This window comes from Chelmon rostratus, chromosome 24, assembly GCF_017976325.1.
Source record: "Chelmon rostratus isolate fCheRos1 chromosome 24, fCheRos1.pri, whole genome shotgun sequence".
NCBI lineage: Eukaryota > Metazoa > Chordata > Actinopteri > Chaetodontiformes > Chaetodontidae > Chelmon > Chelmon rostratus.
In genome coordinates, this window is record NC_055681.1 from 5959988 (window position 1) to 5986745 (window position 26758).

General features: G+C 44.1%; 3 protein-coding genes across 5 annotated transcripts; 1 reads left to right on the forward strand and 2 right to left on the reverse strand.

The window, feature by feature from the left end:
* Positions 1–13777: 13777 nt before the first annotated feature.
* On the reverse strand, positions 13778–18560 carry LOC121627324 (cyclin-Y-like protein 1). 2 transcript variants are annotated; one of them, XM_041966173.1, is made up of 10 exons: positions 17656–18560; positions 17396–17470; positions 17279–17313; positions 17076–17176; positions 16801–16836; positions 15938–15989; positions 15728–15847; positions 14914–15080; positions 14628–14790; positions 13778–14538 (listed from the first exon to the last, which is right to left on the reverse strand). In XM_041966173.1, the coding sequence occupies exons 1-10, from the start codon at positions 17813–17815 to the stop codon at positions 14422–14424; spliced, it is 1026 nt and encodes a 341-aa protein (XP_041822107.1). In that variant the 5' UTR covers positions 17816–18560; the 3' UTR covers positions 13778–14421. The 2 variants fall into 2 exon arrangements, with proteins under 2 accessions (XP_041822107.1, XP_041822106.1); XM_041966172.1 differs by having other exon boundaries at positions 17076–17179.
* Positions 18561–19284: 724 nt separating this feature from the next.
* mettl21a (methyltransferase 21A, HSPA lysine) lies at positions 19285–22058 on the forward strand. 2 transcript variants are annotated; one of them, XM_041965954.1, is made up of 4 exons: positions 19285–19313; positions 19698–19845; positions 19926–20037; positions 20192–22058. In XM_041965954.1, the coding sequence occupies exons 2-4, from the start codon at positions 19699–19701 to the stop codon at positions 20587–20589; spliced, it is 657 nt and encodes a 218-aa protein (XP_041821888.1). In that variant the 5' UTR covers positions 19285–19313; position 19698; the 3' UTR covers positions 20590–22058. The 2 variants fall into 2 exon arrangements, with proteins under 2 accessions (XP_041821888.1, XP_041821887.1); XM_041965953.1 differs by lacking the exon at positions 19285–19313 and having other exon boundaries at positions 19611–19845; positions 20192–22057.
* LOC121627199 (cyclic AMP-responsive element-binding protein 1) lies at positions 20698–26344 on the reverse strand. Its single transcript, XM_041965952.1, has 8 exons — positions 26207–26344; positions 25097–25190; positions 24814–24960; positions 24391–24491; positions 24086–24225; positions 23353–23535; positions 23024–23177; positions 20698–22849 (listed from the first exon to the last, which is right to left on the reverse strand). Exons 2-8 carry the CDS (start codon positions 25181–25183, stop codon positions 22705–22707), a joined length of 957 nt encoding a protein of 318 aa, XP_041821886.1. The 5' UTR covers positions 25184–25190; positions 26207–26344; the 3' UTR covers positions 20698–22704.
* Positions 26345–26758: the final 414 nt, after the last annotated feature.

The following is a 26758-nucleotide window of genomic DNA, read 5'->3' on the forward strand; positions in this document are numbered from 1 at the left end:
TCCATTTAATCCCAGAGTCCTGTCTGCTGTGCTTAGGAATTTGATGCCCCTTAATTCCCTAAATGAGCCAAAAAATCAATAAGAAGACTACTGGCCCTTACTCTGTCTAATTATACGCATTTATCACCAATCACAGCCTTGGATTTCAATCCTGACCGCTGAGACTCTGTTCTGCTATGAGGCAAAGTGACAGTCCACTGCAATTCAGTTCATCCGCAAAGCAAGACTCAGCATTGTGACATCAGGGTAGAGACGAGAGAAAACAAGCATGAAACCAGCAGACGAGAACATCGAGCGGAGACCGAATGCCTTCTGCATAATCACAGGCTGCATTACCGGCCGTACGAGACCAGGCAGAGCAGTGCAGCACGTCCCTTCACACTTCAAGCCGTTCACAAGAAAGCGCTTTAATCCCAGCAATTACTGTGCAGCAGGAAGATGCAGAGATCTGGAGTAGACTTACTGGGCTTTAGAGATGAAAATCAACAATGTGATCCCATAGAGTTCTTGCTAATACCTAGTCGCTCTGAACTAAACCTTAACATGTGGAGACCTTTTGTTTCAAGGGCGCAATGAGGCGTTTGAACAGTGGTGAGAAATACCAGTTTACACACGGCTGAAGTCAGGTAATGCAGCTGGCAAATGACTCAAGATGGATGGAGCTTGCACATAGGTGAACGTGCATGGGGGTCGCTCGGATCGGATTTGTGTAGCAGCGTCTATACTTGTAAACAACATGGCTATGTTTGTTTTCGTCTCCATTTTGAACCTACTCCTGAGGATTTGAATCAACCAATCAGCTTGCTGGAAAGGCAAGCTCGCACGACACATAGCTGAGATTTGGGAGGCGTGTTCGTCGGCTCCTCTGCGACCTACAGCTACCCAATACGGAACTATATCTTCGGGGAAGTCAAATTTCAGCGTTATGCTCTTCAAATGCAGCTCAAGATGCAAATCTGTGTATTGCAGCTGCTTTGCAATGTTCAGACATTCACATTCGTGGTGGAGCTGCATCAAGATTAATGGAAGTTGGGAATATGTGACAAAAATGACCACAGCCAATTAGCATTTGAGCCATTGGAGGGCTTAGAGGCAGTTTGATTGAACAACTGGAGCAAATATTGTCCATCAGTTTTTTTTTTTTTTTTTAGTTAAACATGAAATGGTGGGATAGATTTTTGATTTTTAGATCAATTAAGGATGGCTGGGTTGCTGGGTGAAGATCTTTCAGTTTAAGAGTGATTTGAAAGTGAAGGTGCTCTTTTATGGTTTCCTCAAATATGTCCTTTGTCTGCCGACAAAACTGAAATCAGTTTTGACAGCAAGTACACTGTGGCCTTGAATGAGGAACTGCGAGAAAGGTGAAAAATATTGAGAGGAAGAGGGCATGCTGGGTCTGGCCAATAATAAACTGTCACAATGAGTGACATCAAATTTACATAGTGACACTGAAGTCGGCCTGCTTCTTAAGCAAATAAGAACATTCGGGAAATGGGCTGAAAAAATGAGCAAAGGAAAAACGCTTCCCCCCGTCAGGCATTGGAGCAGCTCCCTTCCTTCTAAATCTCCTTATCTCAGCTGAGAGGCAGAGACAGGGACAAATGGGAAAGGACGGAGCAAAGCAGACAGAGAAACAGAGGCAGCAACACATAGAGAGAGGAGGGAGGGGGTCAAATTAACAGCAGCGACTGAAGGTGGATGAAGTGAGACAATTACACAGAAAGAGGGCTGCTGAAATGGTCACGTTGGAGGAAAAAGGATGTTAAAGGTCCCACGAAAATGAGAAAGACCTTTTCCATGTTGCCAAAACTGCTGTGCTCCAACAATTCAAATGAGCAGATTTCTACATCACTGTAAATGTGACCCAGATGTTTCAAGTAGGTCCGTCCCCAATGTTAGCATCTGTCTTACACAGAATAAAATCATACCAAAGATGTATATTCATGTTTTATCATTTTATCACATTGTGGAATCTGGAGAAAACACAAGTTGCTTGTCTGTCTCAAGCATCTTGCACTTGGGTGGCTGGTGTTATTGAGCTGTTGTGTAATTTTCAAAACTAGACTGGGGCAAGGGGTCAGTTCTACTCAACCAAACAACATCCACAAAATAGGTCGCTGCCTTCGAAGATTAACTGGATCAGCATTTTCCGATGTTCGCCATTGCCTTCCAAAACGCACGGCTGTTCGGCAGGATGCAAACAGCAGTCTCCTGTGTCCATGTCACAGACTTAGTTGCTTCAATTCATATGACCATTTTCTGATCTGCCACTGATATGGTTAAGGTTTGGTTGGGTTGTTTTCTTAACCACGAAATGCGGTCTGAGCTTTGCAGCTGCGGACTATAGCATGACACACAGCATGTGTCTGACAAAGCTCTGGGCATATTTCTGACACCTCGCTCACTCTTCATTCAAACAAGAACGCAGCTGAAAATGCATTCGCAAGTAGACACCATGTTTGTTTACCACTGGAAACACTGATGATTAGCGCTACATCACCCCCTTGAGGACTGACTGAACTTCCCCTTAAGCTTCAAACTGCCTGTGTTTGTATTTGTGTGGCTACAAGGTTAAATGTATGCGTGTGTGTCTTTGCGTGTATAAAAGCATCAACTCCCACTTCGTCGTATGTAAGCTTTAATTGCAGTTTACAAATTGTGCACATATTGTATGTGATTTAAAAGGATTCATGCAAACCATTTGAGGAGAGTTGAAATGTGTCTGTTCTGAGCTGCTATGCAATGTCTGAACAGCCAGTTGTACTGTTACACTGGGTGAACATTTAGCACAGAGCTTTGCGGGCCAAGAAGAAGGGAAAATGCCAAATTCTCCTCCGTCCCCATAAAAGCTCCGGCAAAGCTGACCTCTTTCGCAGACAGAAAATGTCGAGATCCGAGCAGAGACATTTCAAGGGAAACACCGAGAGACACGGAGACCTCGACTCTCCTTCAGAGCCGCAGCCTTGAGAGGCAGTGAGCAATGTGTCTCTCCTGAGGGAATTATGGGAAATGAACCATTCTAAAGGCCTAGTATATCCAACGGGACGCAACTTCAGGCACCGCTGCCAAAGTGTCACAACACTGGCAGGCCACAAAGCACTGAGAAAGACTGCACAGACGCTGCATAAACATACAAAGAGAATTTGTGTTGCAGTGTTTTGGATTCCCCTTCAAACACTGAAGAGATTTTTTACAAAATTGCACAAAAATACAAATAAAAATTTGCAGACAGTTTTTAGTGACCAAAACTGATGCCAAAGGATGTGCTAACACGGACACAATTTGCATGCACAGGAAGCACACGGCTGTAAACATCATGCACCGAAGGCAGCTGACACTCAGCTGACCGCACCGATGATGATGTTTTCCGGTGACGGCTCCTCTCCCTGCCTTTGCCTGGCGCCGGTGCGCCGTTGCCATGGGAGATGTTTATGTAAGCCATGCCTAATCCTGTTAACTGTTACTGCGGCTGCTGAGCAGCATAACGTCTATCTTTAAGTCCTTTCACTGAGTGCTGAGTATTTGTTTTTGTTTTTTTTTCTTGGAACAAGTGAAATGGGAAAATGGGAGGAGATATTTTTAGGCTTTGGTTTGGGAGAAGGGAAGAGAAGCAAGGAGGGAGGGGAGAATGTGATTGGGTGCATACACATAAACATAAACATATGATTTGCAATGTTAAAGCTACATTAAATGAATATATATTGGCATTATCAAGTCATTTTACAAAGCGATGCACTTTAAAAACTACATTTCATTGACAGAAAAGTAGAGATTCTGGAGAATATAAAGCATCGTGGTCCCTAAACCTCCACCTCATTGCCTTATCTCCAACCTTAAATCATTTTCAGATGATTTTCCTTCAACAATCAGAGCATTATTTAGGTATTCCTCCATCTTCTGTCGGAAAGGAATGGCACTGGAGAAGTTTAAGCCTAATTATCCCGATTAAAAAGCAGAGTGTATGAGCAAGTCATACAAAAGAGGATTATACAGACATGAAAGAAGACGGAGCGGGAGAGGAGCAGAGCAACAGAGAAATGGGAGAGCTCATGTACAGGCAGACGGGATGATGGGATGTCACATACATGCTGTCTATACGCCTCACAACAGAGGCTGGACAGGGGGCCTATGCATCGCCGTCTCCTGGTCTCCTCCCCCCATTCTCTCTTCACTCTCTTGCTCCATTAGCTTTATTGCAGTCTCTCAGCTGAGGAATGAGCCGATTGTGCGGTTAGCTGATCATGAAGGTCAACATTAGATCCATTGTGGCTTTGATGCTGGGTTGCAGTCAGTTTGAGGGTTTTCCCAAAGCCATCGGTGGTCCCTGGTTGATCCAGACATTCATGGTCCCATGAGGATGAAGCCAGCTGATTATGTTGATCTCCTGACTTTTCCTCTGGCACCACCATGTCATTGACCTTTTTGTTTGAAGTGAACCGTCTCGACACTGTTTGGTGGGACTGTCATGAAACCTGGTGCAGATATTCCTTTGACGATACCCCGACTTTTCATCTAGCACCACCAGCAGGTCAAAGTTAGACTTTGTTCAATAGCGGTTTGTGTACTCCAAAGCAAATTACTTTAATTAGCCTCAGCTGTACTAACTGCTAATTAGCAAATATCTGCATGCAATATTAGCATTGTCAATGAATGCATGTTAGCATGCTGATGTCAGCATTTAGCTCAAAACACAGTTTCGCTGAAGCTCAGCCTCACAGAATTAATTTAGCTTAGTTCAAAATCATCACTCACTGTCATGAGTGAATATGCCTTTGAAAACATCCAAAACAAAACACGTCGGCTTCATTTTTCAGCCCTGGAGTTTGCTGCCTGAATGCAACTCGATAGAATATTTTGTTAGACACCAACATTTTTTAAAAACTCCTTGCCTTCAGTTAAAAATGTGCTGCCTTCAAGGCCAAGCTGAGGAAAAAATGACAAAGTATCTGTAAAACCAGCTTCATAGGACCATACATGAGGAATAAACTGATTTTGATGTGTAAAGAATTCCATATCCTGATTAAAGCAGACATCGTACGCACTCTCACCCCCCTCACCTGCCCTCTCTGCTCCGTGCCATCGCTGCACAGCAGCCGAGCCTCTAGCCCATTAAGCACAGTTTTGTTCTACTCAGCGAGTCATCATCACTCTGATGCATCTGCTGATCACAGCACGGAGAGGAACATTAAAACACAGGCTCCGCCGGCCGCCAGGGGACCGCGAGGCCTAGGCCCCTTCCCAAACGTTCCGAACCTCCCCCCTTCATAACTGCCTCCTGCTCAGTTTGGACTTTGTCTGACACTGGAACAAGAAAGAAGCAAAAAATCCTGAAGGCATTTAGGCAGCAATTATTAATCCAAAGATCATAGATCAGCCAGTCCGTCGCTTGACCTCATACTAAAAGAACCACATTTTTCTAAAGGCAAGGTCACATTAAAATTTAATGCTGATTATGATTCTGACGGGACCATCATGACCTTCAGTGCAAATTAACCGTTCGGGTGAATTGGCTGAATCCAAGACAATTTTTGGTCATATGTTTCTCAAAAAATGTCCGACCATCAGTGCACTTTTCTGCAACAGCACAGTGTGCGCTGCATGGCTGCATATTGTACGCTCTGCGCCATAAAAAGCTTAACTCAAGACAAACTGCCACAGAATGCCTCTAGAAATAAAAAAAAACACCCCACTTCAGCACAGCCAACGTTTTCTCATTTGCTGTGCAAATGGAAACAAGTATGTGGATAAGCAGTTTTGTGTTTTTGATGAGAGCGACAGTGAAAAGGATTGTTGACTCTTAGCACAGCACAGTAGTTCAGTCATGAATAACATTTTCAGTTGTAAAAGATGTTGTAGCATCACAACCACTATGATTGTCCCTGTGCCTCCTGGTTTAATGGTGAAGCCTGCAGTGAGGTTTAGGAAGCCCCAGCTCCACCCACCCCCATTCCCATTAAAGGTCAAAGTGCATTTGGCTCTCTTTGGACCAAGTTGGCTGCTGGCATCTGCCTAATGCCTGGTTTAGCACTCACAGACTGGCTGTCGTGGTATTTTTTTTTTCCTGTTGCCAGGAACCAGGGGCGCAAAACAAGGTTTAAATCTTACACCAAGCTCATTAGAGGAGAGCTGAACCAGCAGCAGTCAACCACCATTTTTGTGCCAGCTCAGCAGTAGCAACAGCGGGGTGGCGAAGTTGACACGAAAGCTGTGCCATGAGATGGCAGGAGTTGGACAGTTTTTGTTTTTGCTTTTGAAATTGGCTGTTTAGATGGTGATGCACCAGCATATGTCGACGTTGCAGTGTGCCACTCTTCCTGCAAAGGTAAAAAGCACCTGAAATGTACAAGTCTAAAAGACACCCAGTGGAAAATCGACCAGACCTCAACCTGTGTAAATTTTTTTTTTTCGTATCCGAACGAGGCCTGAGGATAGTCAGAGGGAGAGAGAGCACCAACTGTGGCAGCAGCATGATGCGCTTCCTACTGACGAGCTGCCGCTGCCAATAAAGCTGGCAATACATGTCAATTTCCAGTTCACACTCGCTGCCTCACCTCAGAAAGCACAAACACCTGCGACACTTAATGACACACCACATATTCAGGGTCGATGGTGTGTCCAGACACAAGGACCAACACCTCTGGCAATAGAACAGGACCCACCAAGAGCCAGTTAGACGAAATCTGGTTTGCAACCTGCCTTGTGGGGTCATGGTGACTCGGACCAAAGTAGACCCGTGAAGACATCTACCTGAAACACAGCCCGATATTCTCTCAGAATTACGTCCATATTGAAATTGCATGTGGACAACTTCACTCATGTGAAGCACTGTATATGTTGGGCCAGTGACAAATTATGAGGACAATGTAATATTGATACAGGGCTATTACAGGAATTTGTGGTTGTACTGTACTGTGTTGCACAATTGGGTCAGTTTCAGGGCGATCACCCTCTCTGGGGGTGATGCAGTACAGATTGTTGGCAAGTTTTCATTTGAAACAAATTTCTGAAGCAGGGAAAGTAACTAAAGCACTTTACACTCGAAGCACATGCGACTGTGGTGTAAATGATGTAACTCAACAAAGCTGCCGTGACACACTGAGTGAGAATCGTGGAGGTGCCTTTCCAGGGACGAGCTGGAGGATCAGAGCAGCGTGGAAACCAAACACGTTCACGTCCTCCCAGGCTAATTTCATTACAAGTGCCTTTTATTTTCTCATTCATCTTCCGCACGGGGAAGCCACTTTTCTGTTGGGAGGAGCTTTCGTGGAGAATCGGGACGGTTCCGTGGTGCAGAGAGCAATGCTTTGAGAGGGAAGGGAAACTGGCGATTTGATTAGATTTGATTGGATCATGGCTGATTCCAGGAGTACTACAGCTCCTGATGGATTCCTCCAAGTCCAGCATTTTCAGCCATCACGTTCGAAGCTGTTAAAGAATAAATCGTACCGTGTTTTTCTGGAGCAGGGTGACATTGAAAGACATCCAGTTTTCATTGAAAGGCAAATCCTCATGGTCTAGCTCGCCATGTGAGAGTCTTGAGATCTTTCTCGTAGGATGTTTTGTAATGTAATCAGTATATGTGCTTTCCTATGCATTATTGAGGGGAAGTAAATATTTATGACACAGTCGTGGCACAGTTTTGCCTTTTCCTACTTGAGGAAATCATGCAACACATTCAGTGTGACCCACATACTGCTCAAAAAGTCTCACTGTCTAATCTGCACCTCTCACCTTCTATCACTCTTCATGCATGGACGAACACAAACATGCATACATAAATACGCACACCGCACACATCCTGCGCAGATCAGCAGCGGCGGCGCCGTGTTTTCAGGCCTACCGGAGGGTTTGACATTGTATAGCTGAAGAGTGTGTGATATGAGGAGTGACCCGAGTGTGCGGAGGGTAAACGGAGTGACTCCCCGGGGGGGCAGCTTGTTCTCTCCAGCCCCCTTTTAGAGTTCAGACAAGTCCCATGATGCCGAGAGATTAATGAAGCTGCACTGGCACTGTGATCCCGACAGGATACACACACACACACGCGAGCGCGCACAGATACACACACACACAGTCACAGGCGTACATGCACGCTCACTATTCATTTCAGATTATTACAGTTTGCATGTAGCTGCAGTGATAAGAGCTTTACATGATTCAAGTGTTTAATACACTGAGGGTGGTGCAGGTCACGTTTTTTCAAACAAACCCACACTCAAGTCGGTCCAGTCAAACTGACATTTCCATCATGTCATTTTCTTCCAGCTGAAATGCTACATTCAAGTAGAATATTTCTTTTAATGAAGCTAACATCTAACATGTCATCAATAAAGTGCAGTAATTCATCACCCTCAGATGAAAAGCTCAGATGAAACAGGCCTGTTTGTGTCCGTCTCCATCCTCCAGTCTGGCCACGATACAAGCAAGCTGCACCAGAGCTCGGGACAGTCGAGAGGATGTCGCATTAACACATGGACAAATCTCACACCTGCAGTCAAGCCAGATGTCTTAAACACTGTCGCACTGCCTCTCTGTGGTCACAAGTGGGTACTGCATTTCTGCAACGAGCAACCTCTCAGTTTGGCTCGGCTGTGAAAGGGGAAAGAAAGGACACTGAGGTAAAACACTCCCAAAGGATGTATACCACTTTAAAGTATTTGAGGTTAGGAAAAGAGGCGGCAAGATAGTCTAAATTATTTTGGGGCCTGTTATTACAGACTTCTGCTATGGTGGGTATGTTTGACTTATCACTGACAGTTAATGGAGTTTACAGCAGGTAGGATGGTGGTAAAACTGTAAAACTTCTGTAATCTAAGTGCAACGCTACTTGAGGATTGTTAAGTCATGCTCTTTGTCTTCATTGCATGTTCTCATGGTGGGAGGTTTCTTTCAAATAAAAAAAAAGATGTTCTAGAAGGCAGTGTCAGAGGCACGACATAACTTTACTAGGGGTGAATTTGAGATGCATACTTTCATTTTCCAGGAGTTTTTCACTGAAAAGGCTTTTCAAATTCAAGGTGAGCCGTTGCTTAGTACAGGTTAAATAAAAGAAACCTGCTCCCATTCTGGCATTGCAGAGATTTGCATTTGTATTTAGGTTCAACATGCCCAAAGCCTTATGTCAGATGCCTAAAAAAAGATATTTCAGATATTTCAGCCAGGACCAAAGTGGTGGACTGACCACCATTCAAACACACCATAAACATTAATGAATGAAAGTATACGTCTATTCATAAAGCTGTCCATATGCTTTAAATGAAGTGCATTTGGGATCAAACACCTCTGGAAAATGAGGAAGCTGCATTTGACAATTCAGGTATCTTTCCAAAACAGACAATCCAACAAGGTCTAGTTAGAAAGATGGACACCTTTTGCCACATATTTTTGTATTTACAGCTTCCACAAATGATCAGATCACAGATAATTTGGTGACAATCTTTGAGTATGTACTAGCAATGAGTATGCAGCCTGCTGACAGCGATATAGGTGTCTGTGTTAGGCTGGAAAGGAAAAAAAACAGCTAAGTGAAGAGCTGCATTGTAGCTACATTGCCAGGCATTTTCTGTGAAGATGTCGCCTATATAAGCCATGATTCAGACTCAGAGCTGCAAGTTTTCTGCATGTCAAAGTTGAATTGGTGATGTGACTTTGTGGACAGCACAGAAGTGGTGGGAAAAAAAAACTGACAATGCAACTACAGAAATCACTCATCCATCATTCAATGAATTGAACTGGCTTTAGGAAAGGAAATAGCTGCGGTGTGGCTACATACAGTAATACATTTTTGATCACTTGTCAAGACTACACTGTAATCTTAGTGTGTATTAGCAGAAGTAAGTGCCTCTGTGTCTTAGAAACCGCTGTATACATTAAAGCCTGGTTGATTGGCAGACCAGCTAAATTAACAGGAGGTGATTAACGATACAGTACCTCTTCCCCCGAGTAGCTTTTCTTCCTCCCTGTCCTCCAGAGCCAATTAATCCTTGCTGCACACTTCCTGCCAATTTTCAGATCACGTAAAACCTGTGACAACATGGCAATTTGAAGACAACATTAGTACTGCCATTAAATGAGAAAGAAATAACTTTCATATTAAGGGCATGATCACGTACAGCAAATAAAGCCAGCAACATTTATAACGTGGCAATACTGAATTATAATTACATGCACCACTGATTCCAAGCAAGGCAAACTTGCATGGCAGTGCAGTGGCAGTTTAGCTCAAAATGCAAATAAAAAATATGTGGCCATATAGGTTTGCTTTTCATTTCTGATCCTAAATGCAGCCTTTATGACGATCACTCACAACATTCTTATAGCCTGGAAAATCTACCTGGATCTAATTCAGTCTCTTGTTCTCCCTCTCCATTTGCCTTTGGCGCTCAATCTGACCTGCTCTGCTGAAACACCTCCACCTCTGCAGTGACTGGAGTCTGGCATGCAGAAAAGAGTCGTGGCTTAATCTGGGCATTCCGGATGAGAGAGAAAGCTGCACTGATGGATGAGGGTATGATTATTAGCAGTAGCATCACCACGGAGCCTTTTCTCTTTCCCGTTCCACTTTAACGATGACAGAAGATATGTTCAGCTGCAGCAAAAACACTAAAAGGTGGAAGCCGACAGTGCGGTTGGCGCGGTGGTTATTACACTTAAGAGCCACGCTCACCCTGAGCGCTGCATGATCCATGAACCCGTAGCAGCAGCAGATGGCCAATATGCAAAAAGTTGCTATGACAGATGGGGGCCCAAACACAAGCATGTCCACTTCCTGGGAAAACGAGGTGTGTTCCTTGATGGTAAAAGCACAGCGCAGGAGCCCACTGGTTTGCTGTTGGAAGCCACACTGAAGGCAGATCAGCGCTAACCCTCCACGTAAGCTCACTGACCAGACAAATGAGTCCAATGTGAATGTGAATATTGCAGGTATTGATTGTCCTGAGGTAGTGGATGCCGTGACAAATGAATATATGGCCGTTAGAGCCAAAGTCATCTGGGACTTTCGGACAAAACAGTACAATATACGCAGAACGGTGCTGTGCACCATCACCCATGTATCTGTGTTTGCTTGCACACTACAGAAGACATCACAACCAGCCATAGCGTTCTGCATCAAGCTCTGCGGTTACACAGCAAATGTAAACACTTGGCAAATTATTTCCTGTTAGCCAGTGGCTCAAAGCAACACAGTGTAGCAACTTTTCCCACTCAGTTTTACTGATGTATTCCTATTATTGGCTTATTCAGTGAAATACACATACGATAAATCCATTTAAGTTAGCCTGCCTGCTTAAATTAGCTTTAAAGCTAGCACCCCTTACCGTTCCAAGAGTCCACTGGTGTGCATAGAATTTCAAATTTCTTGTTTGTTTTTTGTTTTTGTTATCTGTTCCTTGAAATGCTATGTTCACTTTTATACTCATACTATACACCGTTAGAAAGCTAAGAGTCTTGACAGATACCAGAAACGTAAACAAACCTGCGCCACCTTGTCTTCAGTTACTCTCAGCTTTCAAAGGATACGCCAATTAACTAATCATCATAATCGGCCACTTGAAGCCGAGCAATCAGACAAGCCAATAACAGTCTGAGTTGAATGGAATGGCCTCCTTTTCTTCTTCCGTCTGAAGATCCAGCCAATCGCAAAGGATTAGCAGATGACTGACGCTTTGAAGAGCCAATGAAATCCTGAGCACCCCGCAAACCAGTTCAGTCCCCTTCACCTCCAATCAAGCATTTCAGTGCTCACAAGGATATTACTCAGAATTTGACGTGATATAGTACATAATAATATCAAGATATATGGCCAAAGTATTGGCACAAAGACTTTAAACATGAATATAGATGCCCAAAATTTAGATTTCATTAATATAAATATCGATATATATGTAGAGAAATATATGGTAAATTGCTTTTTTTGGAGAACGTCTATATACCATTGGAGAAAACATAAAAATATTCAGTTTCTGTGGCAGCTTTTATTGAACTCGGACTCAAGTAAGACTTCATGCTGCGGTTTCATTGTGCTTTCCAGCTCACAAGTCCTACACACAGTCACCTGCAAAAACCTGCAACCTCTGAAAAAAGCAATCAGTGTCAAGTCAGATAAAACACGTGACATTTATGTTACTTAGCAACTGCATCGGAATAAAGAAGCACCGACACCACGTGGATAATCACTTGCATTAAAATATGTCTGATGTGCAGGATGTGACTGCTCCTGTTTGAGCAGTGCTTCACATTTTCAGCTGTGTGTTTTTTTAATATTTCAATGCATATTCCTGCTTAAACGCACAACTGTACATATTGTTCCTGTCCTATTGTCATCCATCCTTGCACCTATTTAATAACAATTGAAGAAAAATATGTCACTCTCACATAGTCTTTTTGTTCTGTGCATCAAACCACTTCTGGAATTTAGCTGTTTGTTGATTTCATCATTGTGAAGAATCAGCCAGGTCTGAACCAAAGAGGGGGTCGATGAGATATTTCCATATTTCCTCCTTTTTCCTTTCAGAAAAATAAACAACCATAAGGTATCGTCATCGAGATCTCACCAAGCCAAGATGGATGAGATCCAACACAGTCCCAGCTACGATGAAGGTGGCCCGCCTGATACAAGCAGCAGTTCTGGGCACAGTGGCACCAGCCCTGAACTGCTCCGTCCAGGCCAAAAGGGATGATCTGGCTCAGGGCCTGATTGTGCAATTTTCATGGTCAAGTAGTTCACGAGCCTGCAGTGGGAGTCATGTGAGCAGTTTTGGACAAGAGAGGCTCTTGCGGCAGTGGGGCTTCTGCTTGGAATATCAGCTATCTAGTGCCCCCATGAGGCTGGCAGCCAGACTGAAATGGGCACCTTCGGGGGCCTGGGCCCCAAGTCAGACGTTCCTCTCAGGAGTGTGGACAAAAGGAAAATCTTTCATATTTAATATCTGCCTGATTGCCAGTTTACTTGCATAATATGTATAAGGACATGAAGATCTCTCCAGAAGAAGCAGCTGTGACAGTTACAAAGTGAAGTCACAAATTTCTAAGAAATTTCAACACTCACTCACAACACTGATTAACACCCGTCATCTACATTCGCCAGTGATCTTGGTCTCTCCATACCTGCATCGACCAGCTTTCTACCAGCTCATATTTTTTCCTTTCTTCTCTCTTTAAGTGGCGCTGCCCTGCAAAGGTCAAGCAATGCTTTTCCTCCAAAAGAAACTGAACTTCGAGGCAATTTCTCCCCGCTGGACTGTTACGACCGCAGTATGCAGCTCAGTGAAAGGTTTATAATTTGTGCAAACCGGGTGTGCACGTTTGTTCTTTCAGACAGGACACAGCATAAAGTGATGCACGCCTGATTATGGAGCTTAATAATGTTGTTTTATGCAAAATATAGCTGTGTACAGATCTAATTTTACTTTTTACTTTAATAGCAATGCACCAATCCACCATACTGCGTATTGGATGTTACGAAACATCACTGTCGTATTCAGTTTTCTGGTCCCAGCTATCTCAGACCTCCTGTGCCACACCTTACATAAAAACTCAAATGATAGCACAAAATGAGGTAGACAAATTTAAAATAAATAGTGTAATATTCAGGTAAATCTGTGATGTTTGACAACTTTCATAGAGGAAGCTCGATATCACGATACTGTGCTTCGTAGGTGTGATCTCATCCCTTCGTGGAACCAGTTCATTGTTCATCATGGCTGTTTAACACCTTCATCTTTCAAAAAGACCTCATAGTTCCCGCAAAACAAAAGTCACCACGACACGTTTTCCCACCTAAGCAGCCTCGACTTTCAACAGCGACTGAAATTTATTTGAATTAAATAAAGTCTTGTACATTTCACAGCTATAGGGGCCTACATAGTAAGCAAAACAAAGTCTACTCTTTGTCCGTGTGCAGAACTACACCACAGGGTAGTTCAAGACAGTTTGTCATCACGTGAATAAAGGAGTGGGGCAACAGCTGGTGGAGAGGAGGGGGCCGAGGCCAGAGAAATGACTCCCCAAAAGAGTGGGGGGGGGGGAAATGATGAGGTCCTCAAGTTGTGTGACTTCAGGAAGCATTTTCATGCGGATTCCTTCCAAAGTTACACATCCAGCACTTGGAAAAAAAAAAAAAAAAAAGTCACAATCTGCAAAAATATTTCACCAAATTACCATGCTGTAAAGGCAGATAGCTGAAGTTCTTTGTAATGACCACATAGAGACTGGATTCATTATATTCTAGAGATACTGTATGGTAAACATCTGGTCTTTCGTTCCTCCTCAAAGTCGACATTTAACATTTTAAGTGGAACTTTTCAGTTACTGGTTTTAATCTACTTTGGAAATGTCTCTTGGCAAATGCTGTCTGATTTCTTCAATGTAGCGTCACAGCCCGCCGCTCCACCCCCTCCCGGGTCCGAGATGGCTGTCGCAGACTTAAGACAGCACGGCCTGGGAGTTCTTGATGCCGACCAGGTTGTCTGCACTGATAGACCTCCTCATAGCAGCTTTACTCAGGTCCTTGTACTTGTCCTCGCACAGCCTGGAGATGGCCTGAAGACGAAATCATGAGCACAAAAACTGTTAGGACCGAATCCGTGAAAATAAAACAATGCGAATGTGGACACTTTGTGCAAACTCACCTCCAGCTTCTGGGCCCGCTTGTTGCTCAGCGGCTCCAGAGGGAAGCTGAGGTTGTTGTCGTCGGCCAGCGAGCGCAGGTCAAAGTAATACTTGGCGTAGACGCTGGCTGGGACGTTGATGTTGAACTGGAGCAGCTCCAGGAAGTGACGCTCCATCTCATTCCTGCAGAATGTGGAACAGTCGGTTCAACAATTCCACATTTTGAAGGAATAACACTGAGCAGCAACAGGTTGCCGAACTGGTTCTTGTCCAGCGACCTTTGCTGGAACACAAGTTAACACTCACATGTCCTCCACTGTGATGTCTTTGAGGATCTGGCAGTAGTCCACGTTCCACACTGCCTGGTCATCCCAGACTTTGGAGGCCAGCAAGATGGCACCGAGGACAATTCGCTTCCAGTTGCAAGGACAGATGTCCATCTCAGCGTATGTCAGCAGCCTCTCCAGGTACACCTGACACACATAACAGCACTGACTTGAAACTAAAGCTGTCAAAATTATTAGAGTGAAGTAAAAAGTACAGTATTTCGCTGTGAAATGTAGTGGAGCAGAAGTAGAAAGTGGCATAAAAAGAGAATACTCAAATAGGATTTACATCTGATGGTTTTGGACTTCTATTTCTGCTGCATTAATGTTTATGTTGCATTTCACTGCTGTAGATGTTTAAGGTGGAGCTCATTTGAACGACTTCATCCACTGTTGGCGAGTTCAATCTACTGCGATGCATCATATTCTACAAGATCATCCTCTGTTTGCATCCTCGCTGTACTGTGAGAGCCACCCATCTTTCATAATGATACGCACTCCAGCTATTCCAAGAGGCTTCTCAAATAACTTGTGTATCTTAAAATTCAGTTTTTCACAAATAGTCACCAAATATGGAGATTTGTAGTTTTCACTTGGCAGGAAGAGAATGAAAACTTCAACCTGGGAAGCAGCTAGTAACTACAGCTGTCAGATAGTCGAGAAAAAGGTACAATATGTTCCTCAGAGATGTAGTGGAGTAAAAGTGTGAAGCTGCATAAGAGGGATATGAGCGTCTCAGTGTTTCGAGTCACTTATCAGACTCTTGAAAAGGCAATCTGCTGCTGTAATCGTACCAGAGTGACGATGGCGCACTCTGCCGTGAGCTGCGCCGAGCTGAACAGCGTTCGTATGAAGCGGTAGATCAGTTTGTGTTCGGGGTCCACCACGGAGTAGTCATCCGGGACCTTTTCTCGCTGTTGGGCAGAGGGTGGACATCATCGGTCAATCAGCACAGAGTGAACAGCAAATATGGCTGCTTCATGCAATCAAAGACATCAGCTCACCGATAGAGGGTGCTTCTTCTCGTCGAATATGTCCAGCGAGCGGTTTGAATCTCTGCGGGGGCAGAACATTGACGAGCCAACGTTAAACGAGCATGGTATGTGTTTTTTGTCCACTGCACAGAATGACATCTTGTCTTTGGGGGTTACAGATCAAAACCGATGACCATTTTCTCTCTTCAATCTGAAGTACAAGGAATTTTCACACTAATAAACACTGCAACAGACACATCTGATCTAAAATAAAGTTTCTGTTGGATTTATATTCTGTTTCGATGGCTGACTTTTCTCCTCTAACAAAATGGGCCGTTATTCGTGTTCACTGAAGGCCTCTGCAAGCTGCTAAGATGCCAACAGGCTGTTTCCTAACAAAGGTCACGCTCAGACTGCAGGCACAAACCCCCAAATCCGTTTTTTTTGCTCATATGAGACTCAAATCTGATTTTCTTCTCACATCTAAAATTTTGGCTTTCTCCTCGTCATTATCTGCTCATGAGCTCGTCAGCTGCCACCACACATCGGCTGCTGAGGTGCTGCTTGTTCTTTCGTTAGTTCAGGACGGCAACCAGTTCACATCTGACGTCGGCCACATTCAAAAGACAATGTGAGCAGCCAATGACAGAAATTGGATCTGAGCGTGACATCGGAATTGAGCGCTAAAGCTTGCAGTGTGAGCGTAGCCAGACTGGACATGACTGACTGCAAAAACTCACCCGGATGCCAATAAATGTGTCAAAATTAACTTGCTAGCTGAGCTACTGACCAAAGATTTGCTATGATACCATTAGAGGTTGATGAAACCTGAAGGGCACGAGGGAAACAGTTTAGTCGCCTGTAAAAGAGGTGAAATCTCAAACTTTTCCTACCTGTTTTTTATGTGATAGTATATGGCCAAAGCGACGCTGGAACAGAGAGACAGACAAATAGTGAAGCACTGGATGTGATTTCATTCTTTTGCAGCAAACAAGAGGTCCTGCAGAACGTGGCGTCAGCATCTGCGCGTCTTCCTACACCGACAGCTGTGCCGACTGATGCCATCACAGCTGTTGTCGCACTTGATTTGCCAACACTCGTGATAGAAAGCGCGGGGAGCCAACCAGTCCAGTGAAGATGTGCAGAAGACGGCGGGGAAGTCACTCACCATTTGATCGTGCTCTTGAGGTTGGGCTGGCTGACCGTGCTGTCGTCGATGAATATTGTTGAGCAGGAGCTGTACTTTTTTGTCAGGAGGCCCGGGGACATCTGCTGGAGAGGAGATCAAAGTTTAAGAATCAGGCGTGCGGGAGCAGAGTCACGTCTCATCGTCCACACGTTTCAGGCACAAACGCTCAATCAGACACTTACGTGATTCATGTAGTTGCTTTTCCTTTTCTCGCGCACTGAAACAAGGAGAAAAGAAGTCAGTGAGTTTTAGAAAGAAATCCGAAAAAAATCAAACGATCTTTAAAGAGAAAAACTGACCGTCAGTCTGCGACTTGTTGAGGAAGAGGGTGCTGGCTCTGGGGTGGTCTGACGGGTTGGCCTCTTGGGCCAGTTCTGCAAGATGCAAATATGAAAATGAAGGGGCAACACAGAAATGCACTGACATGGGTCTGCAGATAACATGTTTAAGTCTGTGTTGACTTCGAGCTAAAATTAGCTTGAAATGGTGCAATTTCTGGTCCATGATGTGGACACCACCAGGGTGGAACAGTGCACTTCGTGCCTGGTGTGAGCCTCACCGTCCGGGAGCTCCCTGTCGCTGATGTGCTGCAGGTAGGTCCCAGTGTCTTCACTCACGTCCTCGGTGGTGGTGATGGGACACTCCTCCAGCTCCACCTCCCTCCTGTGGATCTTGGGACTCTCTCCGGGAGAGATGCAGCAAGACACCGATCCTCCCATCGTTGACCCGCAGCAGTCCTGCCACCGCCGGCACCGTTTCCCATACAAGTGAGGAGGGATCCGCTAGTAGTCTAACTGGGCCGCAGGGCGTCTGCAACTTACGCAAAGTTTGATCTGGATCTTTTAAAAGTGGCAGCTGATAGAATCTAACACCATGTAAATCTTAAGCGAGAGAGCCTACATTTAAATCTTTACTGTGATCTGTGTTTAGCTTAGTACCTCAGGGAGCAGTCGAGCTGGTGCGTTTGGCTACAAGGTGAAAAATCTGGCTTCACAGTTAAATGGAAGAGAAGCCTCCCGGGTGTCTGCGGTGTGTGCAGGACAGCTGACATTTTCAGGGCGTGTGCGCAGCATCGCACTGGCGCACTTTCGGTACAATTACATGCGTGGTATGAACAGGTTTGGACGGTGGGTAACTAATTTCAACTCATTTTACGGAACAGAGGCTAGCAAGACAAAGTCACGAGCTCCTCCGTCTCCCTCCATGGCTAGCCGGCTAACGCTAGCTTCCGCACCTCAAACCAGTCCTGGCTTCTTCAGCAGCATGGATCAATCCATTTTCACCGCAGTTCAAGTCTCTGTCACAACCACAGGCCTCTCTCTACCGGACTAGCGTACACATTCATTAACTGGAAGAAACTCCAGTGGCAGCTAAAGAAGCGGAGAGGCGGCGAGTCCTGGATTTTTATAAAGATAACCGACGTTAGCTTTCATCTCGTCGCATTTGCAGGACACGTCTTGGATGTCAAATCAGCAGAAGCAGTTCAGTTCAAAGGGGAACTTCCGGCTAATGCCTTTCAAAATAAAAGTCCGCATTGGGAACTTGATGTCGTTTTGCCGAAAATGTAACTGAAGTCAAATTGACAGATTATTTTACTTTAAAATCATGATTTGTACTGCAATCTGAATTTTATACAGCATGCATCATAACTCGTGGTGGAACATGACTAAGTACATATATTTACTCAAATACCACAGTAAAACAATTACAGTACTTGAATGTTCTCTTTTTATGCCCCTTTCTACTTCTACTCCACTACATGTCACAGGGAAATATTGTATCTGACAGCTTTAGTTACAAGTTACAAGTGCGTTGGATTCGAATGATGACCAAACATGATCTATAAAATCAAAACAACTCAAACAGCAGCGAAGAATAAATCCGACTGTAGAATCTAATAATCACCTTCATCACTGATAGATATTAGTGTCTGCTTCATAGTTTAAGATTTAATTTCACCCCACTATTTGAAGATATGAGTCTGACGACTGAAATCTGACGACTGAAATCTCCGTTGAAAGATTCAGAAGTTAATTTCCAACCTTTTATTTCGAGTGCAGGAACGCAACAGAAACGGATATTGTATTGCTGCTGTGTATTGGTAACTTTACAGCCCCGGGGCGACATTCATCTGCAGGTACCGCCCCCTCCATTATGGACAGCCGTTGAGAAAAACCTTCGCAGTCACGCCCATTATGGAACCAAACTTTACCATTGGTAATTTTGTGAAAAGCTGTTACATGATTGGCTGAAATTGCTCATTGATGCCTCAAGAGTGGGCTGGGGACGTTTTTCGCAGTGACGCCTGAATAGGCTCTGTCCCTCGCGCTAAAATGTTTGTTGAAACAAAACTACGACGAAGCTGGTTCCGAGGTGATAAGGCAGAAAATGTGTGATATTTTGGAGAAAACATCGAGGATGGAACGATTTAAAAGAGCTTGACACTTGACTGAGATGCTTAACTCCACAAGATGGCAGTAATGCGTCAGTAACTCAACCAGCCGCCTTAAAAAAACTAATAGAAGAAGAACCGCACCACGCATGCGCAAAGTGACTAGTTTAAAATATGACTTCTTCGTGTGTTTTCTGTTCGTTTCACAGCATGGCTCTTGTTCCGTATGTGGAGAACTCGTTACCAGCCCTTTCCAAACTCCACAATTCATCAGCACAGTTTCGGTTCGCTAACCACGACCTCCGTCTGGCCCAGGACTGGAAAAAGCTTGGCGTGGCAGCAGTTGTGTGGGATGCGGTAAGTGATACTATTGGTTGCAACAGTCAGTCATTCATTACTACTTATTTGATTAAATGCATATGACGTCTGTTTTCCAGGCAGTTGTCATGTGCATGTACCTGGAGCTGGGGAAGGTGGAGTTAAAGGGGAAGGGGGCTATTGAACTGGGAGCTGGCACTGGACTGGTGGGCATTGTTGCAGCCCTGCTGGGTGAGTTTAACATTCTTATGCAAGACTTGTGAGTAGGAAAATAAAGGTTGAGTAAAATTCCATAAGATATGATTGGCAAACAATGCATTCAAAAGTAATAAACATACACACCAATGTCAATATTGGCCTTTAAACTGCATCTGTCTGTTTCTAGGTGCCAAAGTGACCATTACTGACAGGGAGCCTGCCCTAGACTTCCTCTCTGCCAACGTGAAGGCAAACCTGCCCCCAGGCTCCCAGGGATCAGTGGTTGTGTCCGAGCTGACCTGGGGCGAGGGCCTTGAACGTTACCCAGCCGGGGGATTTGATCTGGTGCTGGGAGCGGACATCGTTTATCTGGAGGACACCTTTGAGCCGCTGCTGCAGACTCTGGAGCACCTGTGCTCGGACACCACTGTGGTGCTGCTGGCCTGTAAGATCCGCTACAAGCGAGATACAGACTTTCTGAGCATGCTGAAGCAGCGGTTCAGAGTTGAAGAGGTCCACTATGACAAACAGAGGGACATCCATGTGTATAAATCTTGGAAACTGCCACCTTTGAGGGATTTGTGACAACTGGGTGTCCGAACGACTCAGTTCTCTTCAGCTGACTTCCTTCCTCTTTGTAATAATTTCCTGTTTTTGCATAAGAATCAAATAAAATGTGTAAAAAATCAAAGATTACCAGAAACACATTTATTAACAGCTGCCAAAAATGTAATATTTCAATAGCTCTAACATAATGCACTGTATTATACAAGTTGGTGCTGACACTTAGAAATTGTGAATACAAAATTAATGAAAAGCAAAATAAAAAAAGCATACTATGTCATGATAATACCTAAAATAATACAATATGGCATTCCATTACCATGAAAATATCCATTTTGTCACTGTGAAGCCATTGTTTTTGATTTGGTTGCACTTTTCAATCCTTTTGCAGGGTGTCTGATCGGTGCAATGGAGTTGGTACTTGGCGCTCCACACAGCTAACAACGTCTGAACAAATGCACAATGATGCCTTGATGATCACTAAACAAAACACTTGTGGACACTTTGTAATCGATTACTGGTTCGCAGTGTAACTTTCATGTACAGTCATAGCGGCATCTCAGCCACCAGCCGCAGGGTTTGCCTGTGAGTGCTGTGAGATTTTCCCGTTAATGTGAAATGTGGAAGGATTGTATATGCAAGGAAAGTGCGCATGCCACTTTGTAATCATGTAAAACAGAATTTGGAGACAGCCTGTTGTGATGCCTTAACAGCCTGGGACACACCCTGTTACCTTCAGATTATATCAGAAACTCATCTACCTCCAGCTGCAGGAATTGTCTTTTTTTCTGTTTCTACAGAAATAGTTCAAACTGTCCCAATAACAAAAAGGTGGGGACGTGTTCAAAGACGCTACAACATGCGGACATTGCAGGCAATCCATGATTCCAGAGATGGACCACATGTCTCATGTTACCAAATATGCAGACAAGGTATTTCTTTCATTGCAAGTAAGGCTCATTATTTTTTTATTCAAAAAGAATATGTGACTTAAATAATTTAATAAAATAACTGGATTGAAAAATCCATCATACAAAAATATGGGGGATACCACTTTTAGCACAAACACTGCAGTTTAGCTATTTTTGGTTTACATGAACTGGTGCAAAAGCAGCAGTTCATGTGCATTTTATTCAAATCTGTTTCAACAATTTCAGTCACTGGAGGCATGTTATGCCACCGAGAGGACCCCGTTTACTGTAAACTACGGTGAGCAGCAGGAAACAACTAGGCTGCCCCTTTTATATGTCTTTTGTTTACATTGGTAGAAATAAAAAAAACAATGAGCCTTAGTAATATGATTGGAAACATGCATCAGAGACCCAATAAACCTTGAAGAGTAGTAACCATGAATGTTCCACTGGAGATGTCTGAACTCGTCTCTAATGTATTTTTAAAGCTGCATTTAACATGAAAACCATATGACAACCCAATGTAATGGTTAGCTTTGTTTTTCATGTCTTATCAAGGCAAAGTAAATGAAAGTTTTTTTAAAAAGTCTATGGCATTATGCAAGCAATACAGAGTAAACCGAAACATAGCTAAAAGATAAAATGTCCATGACACAGCCCATTTACAGTCCAAAGCATTAGTAGGTAACAGAAGTTAATGCAAGAGTGCAGTTACAATTACAAATGTTGCACACAAAGGTAACCTCTCCAAACCATCCAAGTGTCTGTAAAAAGTTCCGTCGGTAGTGGTGATAATAATTGAGCAGTTCCCTGTTGCTGGTGATGTTGCCCAGTTTGTCCAGGCACCAGTGACTGGAATGCTTCCCTTTGGTGGCATTAAAACAAGAACAGCGTCAGCATCTGTTCGAGCGCTTCGCCACAAGGACCCTGTGTAGTTGTCGTTCCCTCCACATCCGTCCTGAACACTGCCTCACCCTTTTATGGCTGATGGGAAAACTGATGGGAACAGAATAACAATTTCAAATCGTTGAAGTGGGAGGTGGTGTGGTTTCTTATATTCCTGGTGAGTCACTTTACAGATTTTTCAGCAGTTTTTCTTTATAAGAAGAAAGCAAAAGAGTAGAAAAGGGGGAGTGGCATCCAGATGCATGGCTCTGTGCTGAGTCTCTGTACATAGGGACAGACGGACACCTGTCGAGCCCCTGGCAGGCGTTTGGTGATGTTTCTACTCGGATTTGTGGCAGTACAAGTCTTTGAGGGCTTTGAGTTCCTCGATGAGGGTTTTATTCTGGTTCTCCAGCACAGCCACACGGTTTTCCAGACACTTGACATACTCCTTCTTCTTCCTGCGACACTCGCGGGCTGCCTCCCTGCATGAGAAGACCATGTTTGAGTGTGTGTCTGTGGTTAAGGTCTAAATGTGTGCATACATAACCTAACCACTTTAGATGTTAACCTCAGTGGTATTAAAAATGACAACAGCGACCTGGCAATACTACAGCCTCCACTACAAAAGTAAACACCATTAGTGAACCCCATAATACCTGTTTTTCATAAGTCGGACCTCCCTTTTGCGTGTGACTTCCTCCGTGCCTCCTCCCGTGCCCAGTGCAGGCGAGGTCGCCATGACCACCCCAGGAGTGATAGCGCTGGTGGGGGCTGTGCGGATCTGATAGGCCTGGACATCACCAGAGGCGGCTGACAGACAAAGACAAGCAAACACACATTGTGTTTTTTTTCATGCAGAGATACTAAAATTCAAACAGATGCACATGAAACTTAACCTACTGGAGCAAAAAAATATCAATCAAAACACTCATTTATTCACCTGAAATATGCTTAAGAAGAACATTATGCTGAATGATGTCCTCACCTTGTACAACCACTTGGTTGCTGGGTACGAGGATCTGCTGCCCGTCGCTGGTCTGGGCGTACTGCAGGATGGTGGCGCCGGGCTGGGCGGCAGCAGCGTTGGCCATGGTCAGTGTCTGCAGGCCCTGCACTCCATCTGTGCCGTTGTTGGCCAGCTGGATGGCCCCACCCTGGGTAATGGCAACTGCAGAACATTGTCATGTGTGAGATTTATTCTAAAATGAGCTTCAGTGACGTTCTCCAAATCCATTGCATCAGACATGGAAATTGCAGAGTGAGGTGCAATGGCAAGAAAGCAGAAATCCAAGCTTCTCAATATCCTCCCCAAACAAGTTCATTATCAGTGACAGTTAATCTATGACTAAGTTCATGCTAAATCCTGCCTGTGCACATCAAACAACACAATATGAGCTTCAATATGTGCCCCAGTGAAACTCTGCATCATGTCTGACAGTATACAATCCAAACGGCTCAATGCAATCCATGAAAGAGAATTTACTTCAGTGCTACCAGATGACAATTATCCCTTGGTGTAACATCAGCCAATTAAATTATAATACTGGCTCAGTGTCAGACCACACTTGACTCCGTTTCCGCCTCATACTAAATTCAACTGGCCTCACCACAGACACGTTGTTATTTTAACAAGCAAAAGCCAGCAGCTCGACAGCAGGAAATCCAACATGTTGCAAAAACATGCAGCTTCCTGAACCGCAGTATCAAAAAGCACTCACTGTACTGGCCACTGCTGGTCTGATAGATGGGAGTGGGCATGGTGACTGTGGTGATGGCAGGAGCTGAGTCATCCTCTGACTTCTCTTCCTCAATTCGAGGCACCGCTGGAACATCTGACGACAAGTCGTTCAAAATCTTCCTGCAAAGGAGAACAATCACAGAGAAATTTTAGCAAACATTAAAAACAACCTGTCACGACTCAAGATTATGCTTGTACAGGTTGAAAGAGGTCTACATCTTTGAGCACACAAGTAATAAATCCAGCAAGCGACTTAATAGATTTGTGATACGAAGTCACACAGACCTATAAGAAGGTCGTCTGGACAGGATCTCTCTCCTCTTCTGAGAATCTGTCACGCTGTCTACAGACTCCTGAGAGTCCTCGCTTTCAGCAACAGTCGAAATCTGCAAAAAAAAAACAAGCCAAAAAAATAAATAAAAAATCAAAATACTTTTGTTCCAACAGCCGACTCAAAGAATATCAGTTCCATAAAACATTCTAAAGCGTGTTTCATTGCAAATACGTAGCGATGAAGGTGGAGCCATATACGAAGGCTATAATCTACCAAGAAACTGAAAATACAAGCTCACAGTTAATCGCACCATATCTTTGCAAGAGGCACAAAGTTCATATCTTGAATTTCCAAATTCTATCTCAAACACGTAAGCATTCAGTGGCTGGTATGTGCTGCTATGAAACAATAAAAACTGCAATAGTTGCTCTCACCTGCACAGTCTGGACTTGTGGGGACTGGATGACAGAGGGCTGGGCCGCTTGGATCACACCGTGCACCTGGACTGTCTGACCGTTGGGTAACTGCACTAGGGTGACTGTGGGACTACTGGAGGACACCTGGGCTGCTGCTATGGATGCCTGCAACCCATAATCATACACTGTCTGGATGCAGGGTTATGGACTGTTCATAGCAGTTGCAATTATTTTTCTTGTCAGAAAACAATCATGCAATTTGTTTTGCAACATGTAAATTAAAAGTGATGATAAGATCTACCTGGGCCAGGGTCATCTGCTGGGCCTCAGACTCCGAGACAGCCGTTTCACCACTTTGCTGTGTGTCTGCACCAGCCTCCATGGTCATTTAAAATCTGCAAAAAGTAAGAAACTGCTTGTTTGTATATGTATCATCATGACTAACAGAACTGTGGCGCACAAACAGTGAGAAAGTGGTCTGTGGCGCACAGCACACACTGGAGGTTTTGCCTTAAACACATTGCTTGTTGATACTCTAAAGGAGGGTGTGGCTTAGCTTAACATGCTAGCATAACATTCATTTATATAAACATCGTAAATGAGTTTTCTTAAAGAAGCGGGGATCAACGAACTTAACTTAGTTTAATTAAAAGCACGTAGCAGATAGGATACTCAAGACATGGCAACACAAGGTTAAAATGCTGCTGCATTGTTACTAGGCTCGCACTTCCCACAAACGCCGAGGGCTAAAGCTAATTCCTTCTCGATGGTGTTGCCGCCTTACAGTTAGCATGTAGCTAGCTTGAGCAGTATGCGCTCCATTGCTTGTTAGCATGCTAACGAGCTAACAAGAATGCATTGACTGTTAGCACAGTTAGCAACCACTAATTTAACATTTTAGCAAGGCTGTTTCAACTTTTTTCAGTCTTAAACAGCTCGTGTCGCAGTCTGGCGATTTTCCATAACACTCAACTGTAGCCCACAATCATATTGCACTGACAAATTAATGACGTTAGGCTGTTAGTTTTGAGCTTATTTGGAGGGAAATGTCTGCATGCATGCCAGTTTTGTTTGCAACTAGGGCACCCCACTTTCACTAACGACTTTGTTGTCTCAATATTAGTTAAACACAATGTTGACATGAGTAGCATTACATGGCTAATTGCTTCTGTGACTTTTTTCACGGCTGTTTGTTAAAAGAAGAAAAATATTTAAGCCCACTCCCATATTAATACCTAACGTTATGTCTCTGTTGGTGCCAGCGAGACTTGCAGAGACTGACTCATTTTGTGAGCCTCTGCAACACGGCCGCCATGATCTCTTTGTTGGCTTTGTGCGGATATCAGGCGCAAATAACTTCTCTGGGCAGCCATCTATCTGTTTAGCAAACATCGGATGCGTATCCTCTTACCAACACAGACTCGCTTCGTCACTCCCGGGTCTACGGAGCTCCACTTTTATTCAGACCGACACGTAAGAGACCGCGTCAGGCTACACCTCCGTCGCGTCACCGAGAACAACAACACGGAGAGGAGGACGAGGGAGACGACGACAGAGAAAATCAGCTCTATCGACAGGACGCGAGTGACGACGGAGAGGGCCGGGAAGTCACGAAGGCTACCGAGGAAACGATGGAAAATCACGGACATTGCCGAGGAAAGCGCTCGATGTCTAAGAGCTTATCTGAGCATGCGCCGGGTTGTGTAATTACAATTTACGTTTTTTTTAAAAGATTACACATGTTATCACGACATGTGTGACAAACCGATACAATCAGCTTATATCCATTTAGCTTTTTAACATGAAGGTTTACACATAAACTAACAATCAATATGAAATCATGGACAATATTAAAGAATAGTGATTAATATTTATTTTTTTGGGAAACGTTTACCATCATCACTGCGTTGACATTTTCACAATTATTCACTTATTTGCCTTTGTAATTATTATTATTTTTAAT

Excerpts from the sequence above, each read along its gene's own strand:
- LOC121627199 (XM_041965952.1), bottom strand. The coding sequence starts at position 25,183 with ATGACCATGGAGGCTGGTGCAGACACACAGCAAAGTGGTGAAACGGCT. Across the intron at positions 24,226-24,390 it reads TCCAGACGACCTTCTTATAG|GAAGATTTTGAACGACTTGT; the intron begins GTCTGTGTGACT and ends TCTCCTTTGCAG. Across the intron at positions 23,536-24,085 it reads GACCAGCAGTGGCCAGTACA|TTGCCATTACCCAGGGTGGG; the intron begins GTGAGTGCTTTT and ends AATGTTCTGCAG.
- mettl21a (XM_041965953.1), top strand. The coding sequence starts at position 19,663 with ATGACTTCTTCGTGTGTTTTCTGTTCGTTTCACAGCATGGCTCTTGTT. Across the intron at positions 19,846-19,925 it reads CAGCAGTTGTGTGGGATGCG|GCAGTTGTCATGTGCATGTA; the intron begins GTAAGTGATACT and ends TCTGTTTTCCAG. Across the intron at positions 20,038-20,191 it reads CATTGTTGCAGCCCTGCTGG|GTGCCAAAGTGACCATTACT; the intron begins GTGAGTTTAACA and ends GTCTGTTTCTAG.
- LOC121627324 (XM_041966172.1), bottom strand. The coding sequence starts at position 17,815 with ATGGGAGGATCGGTGTCTTGCTGCATCTCTCCCGGAGAGAGTCCCAAG. Across the intron at positions 17,180-17,278 it reads AAAGCAACTACATGAATCAC|CAGATGTCCCCGGGCCTCCT; the intron begins GTAAGTGTCTGA and ends TCTCCTCTCCAG. Across the intron at positions 14,791-14,913 it reads GACATCACAGTGGAGGACAT|GAATGAGATGGAGCGTCACT; the intron begins GTGAGTGTTAAC and ends CACATTCTGCAG.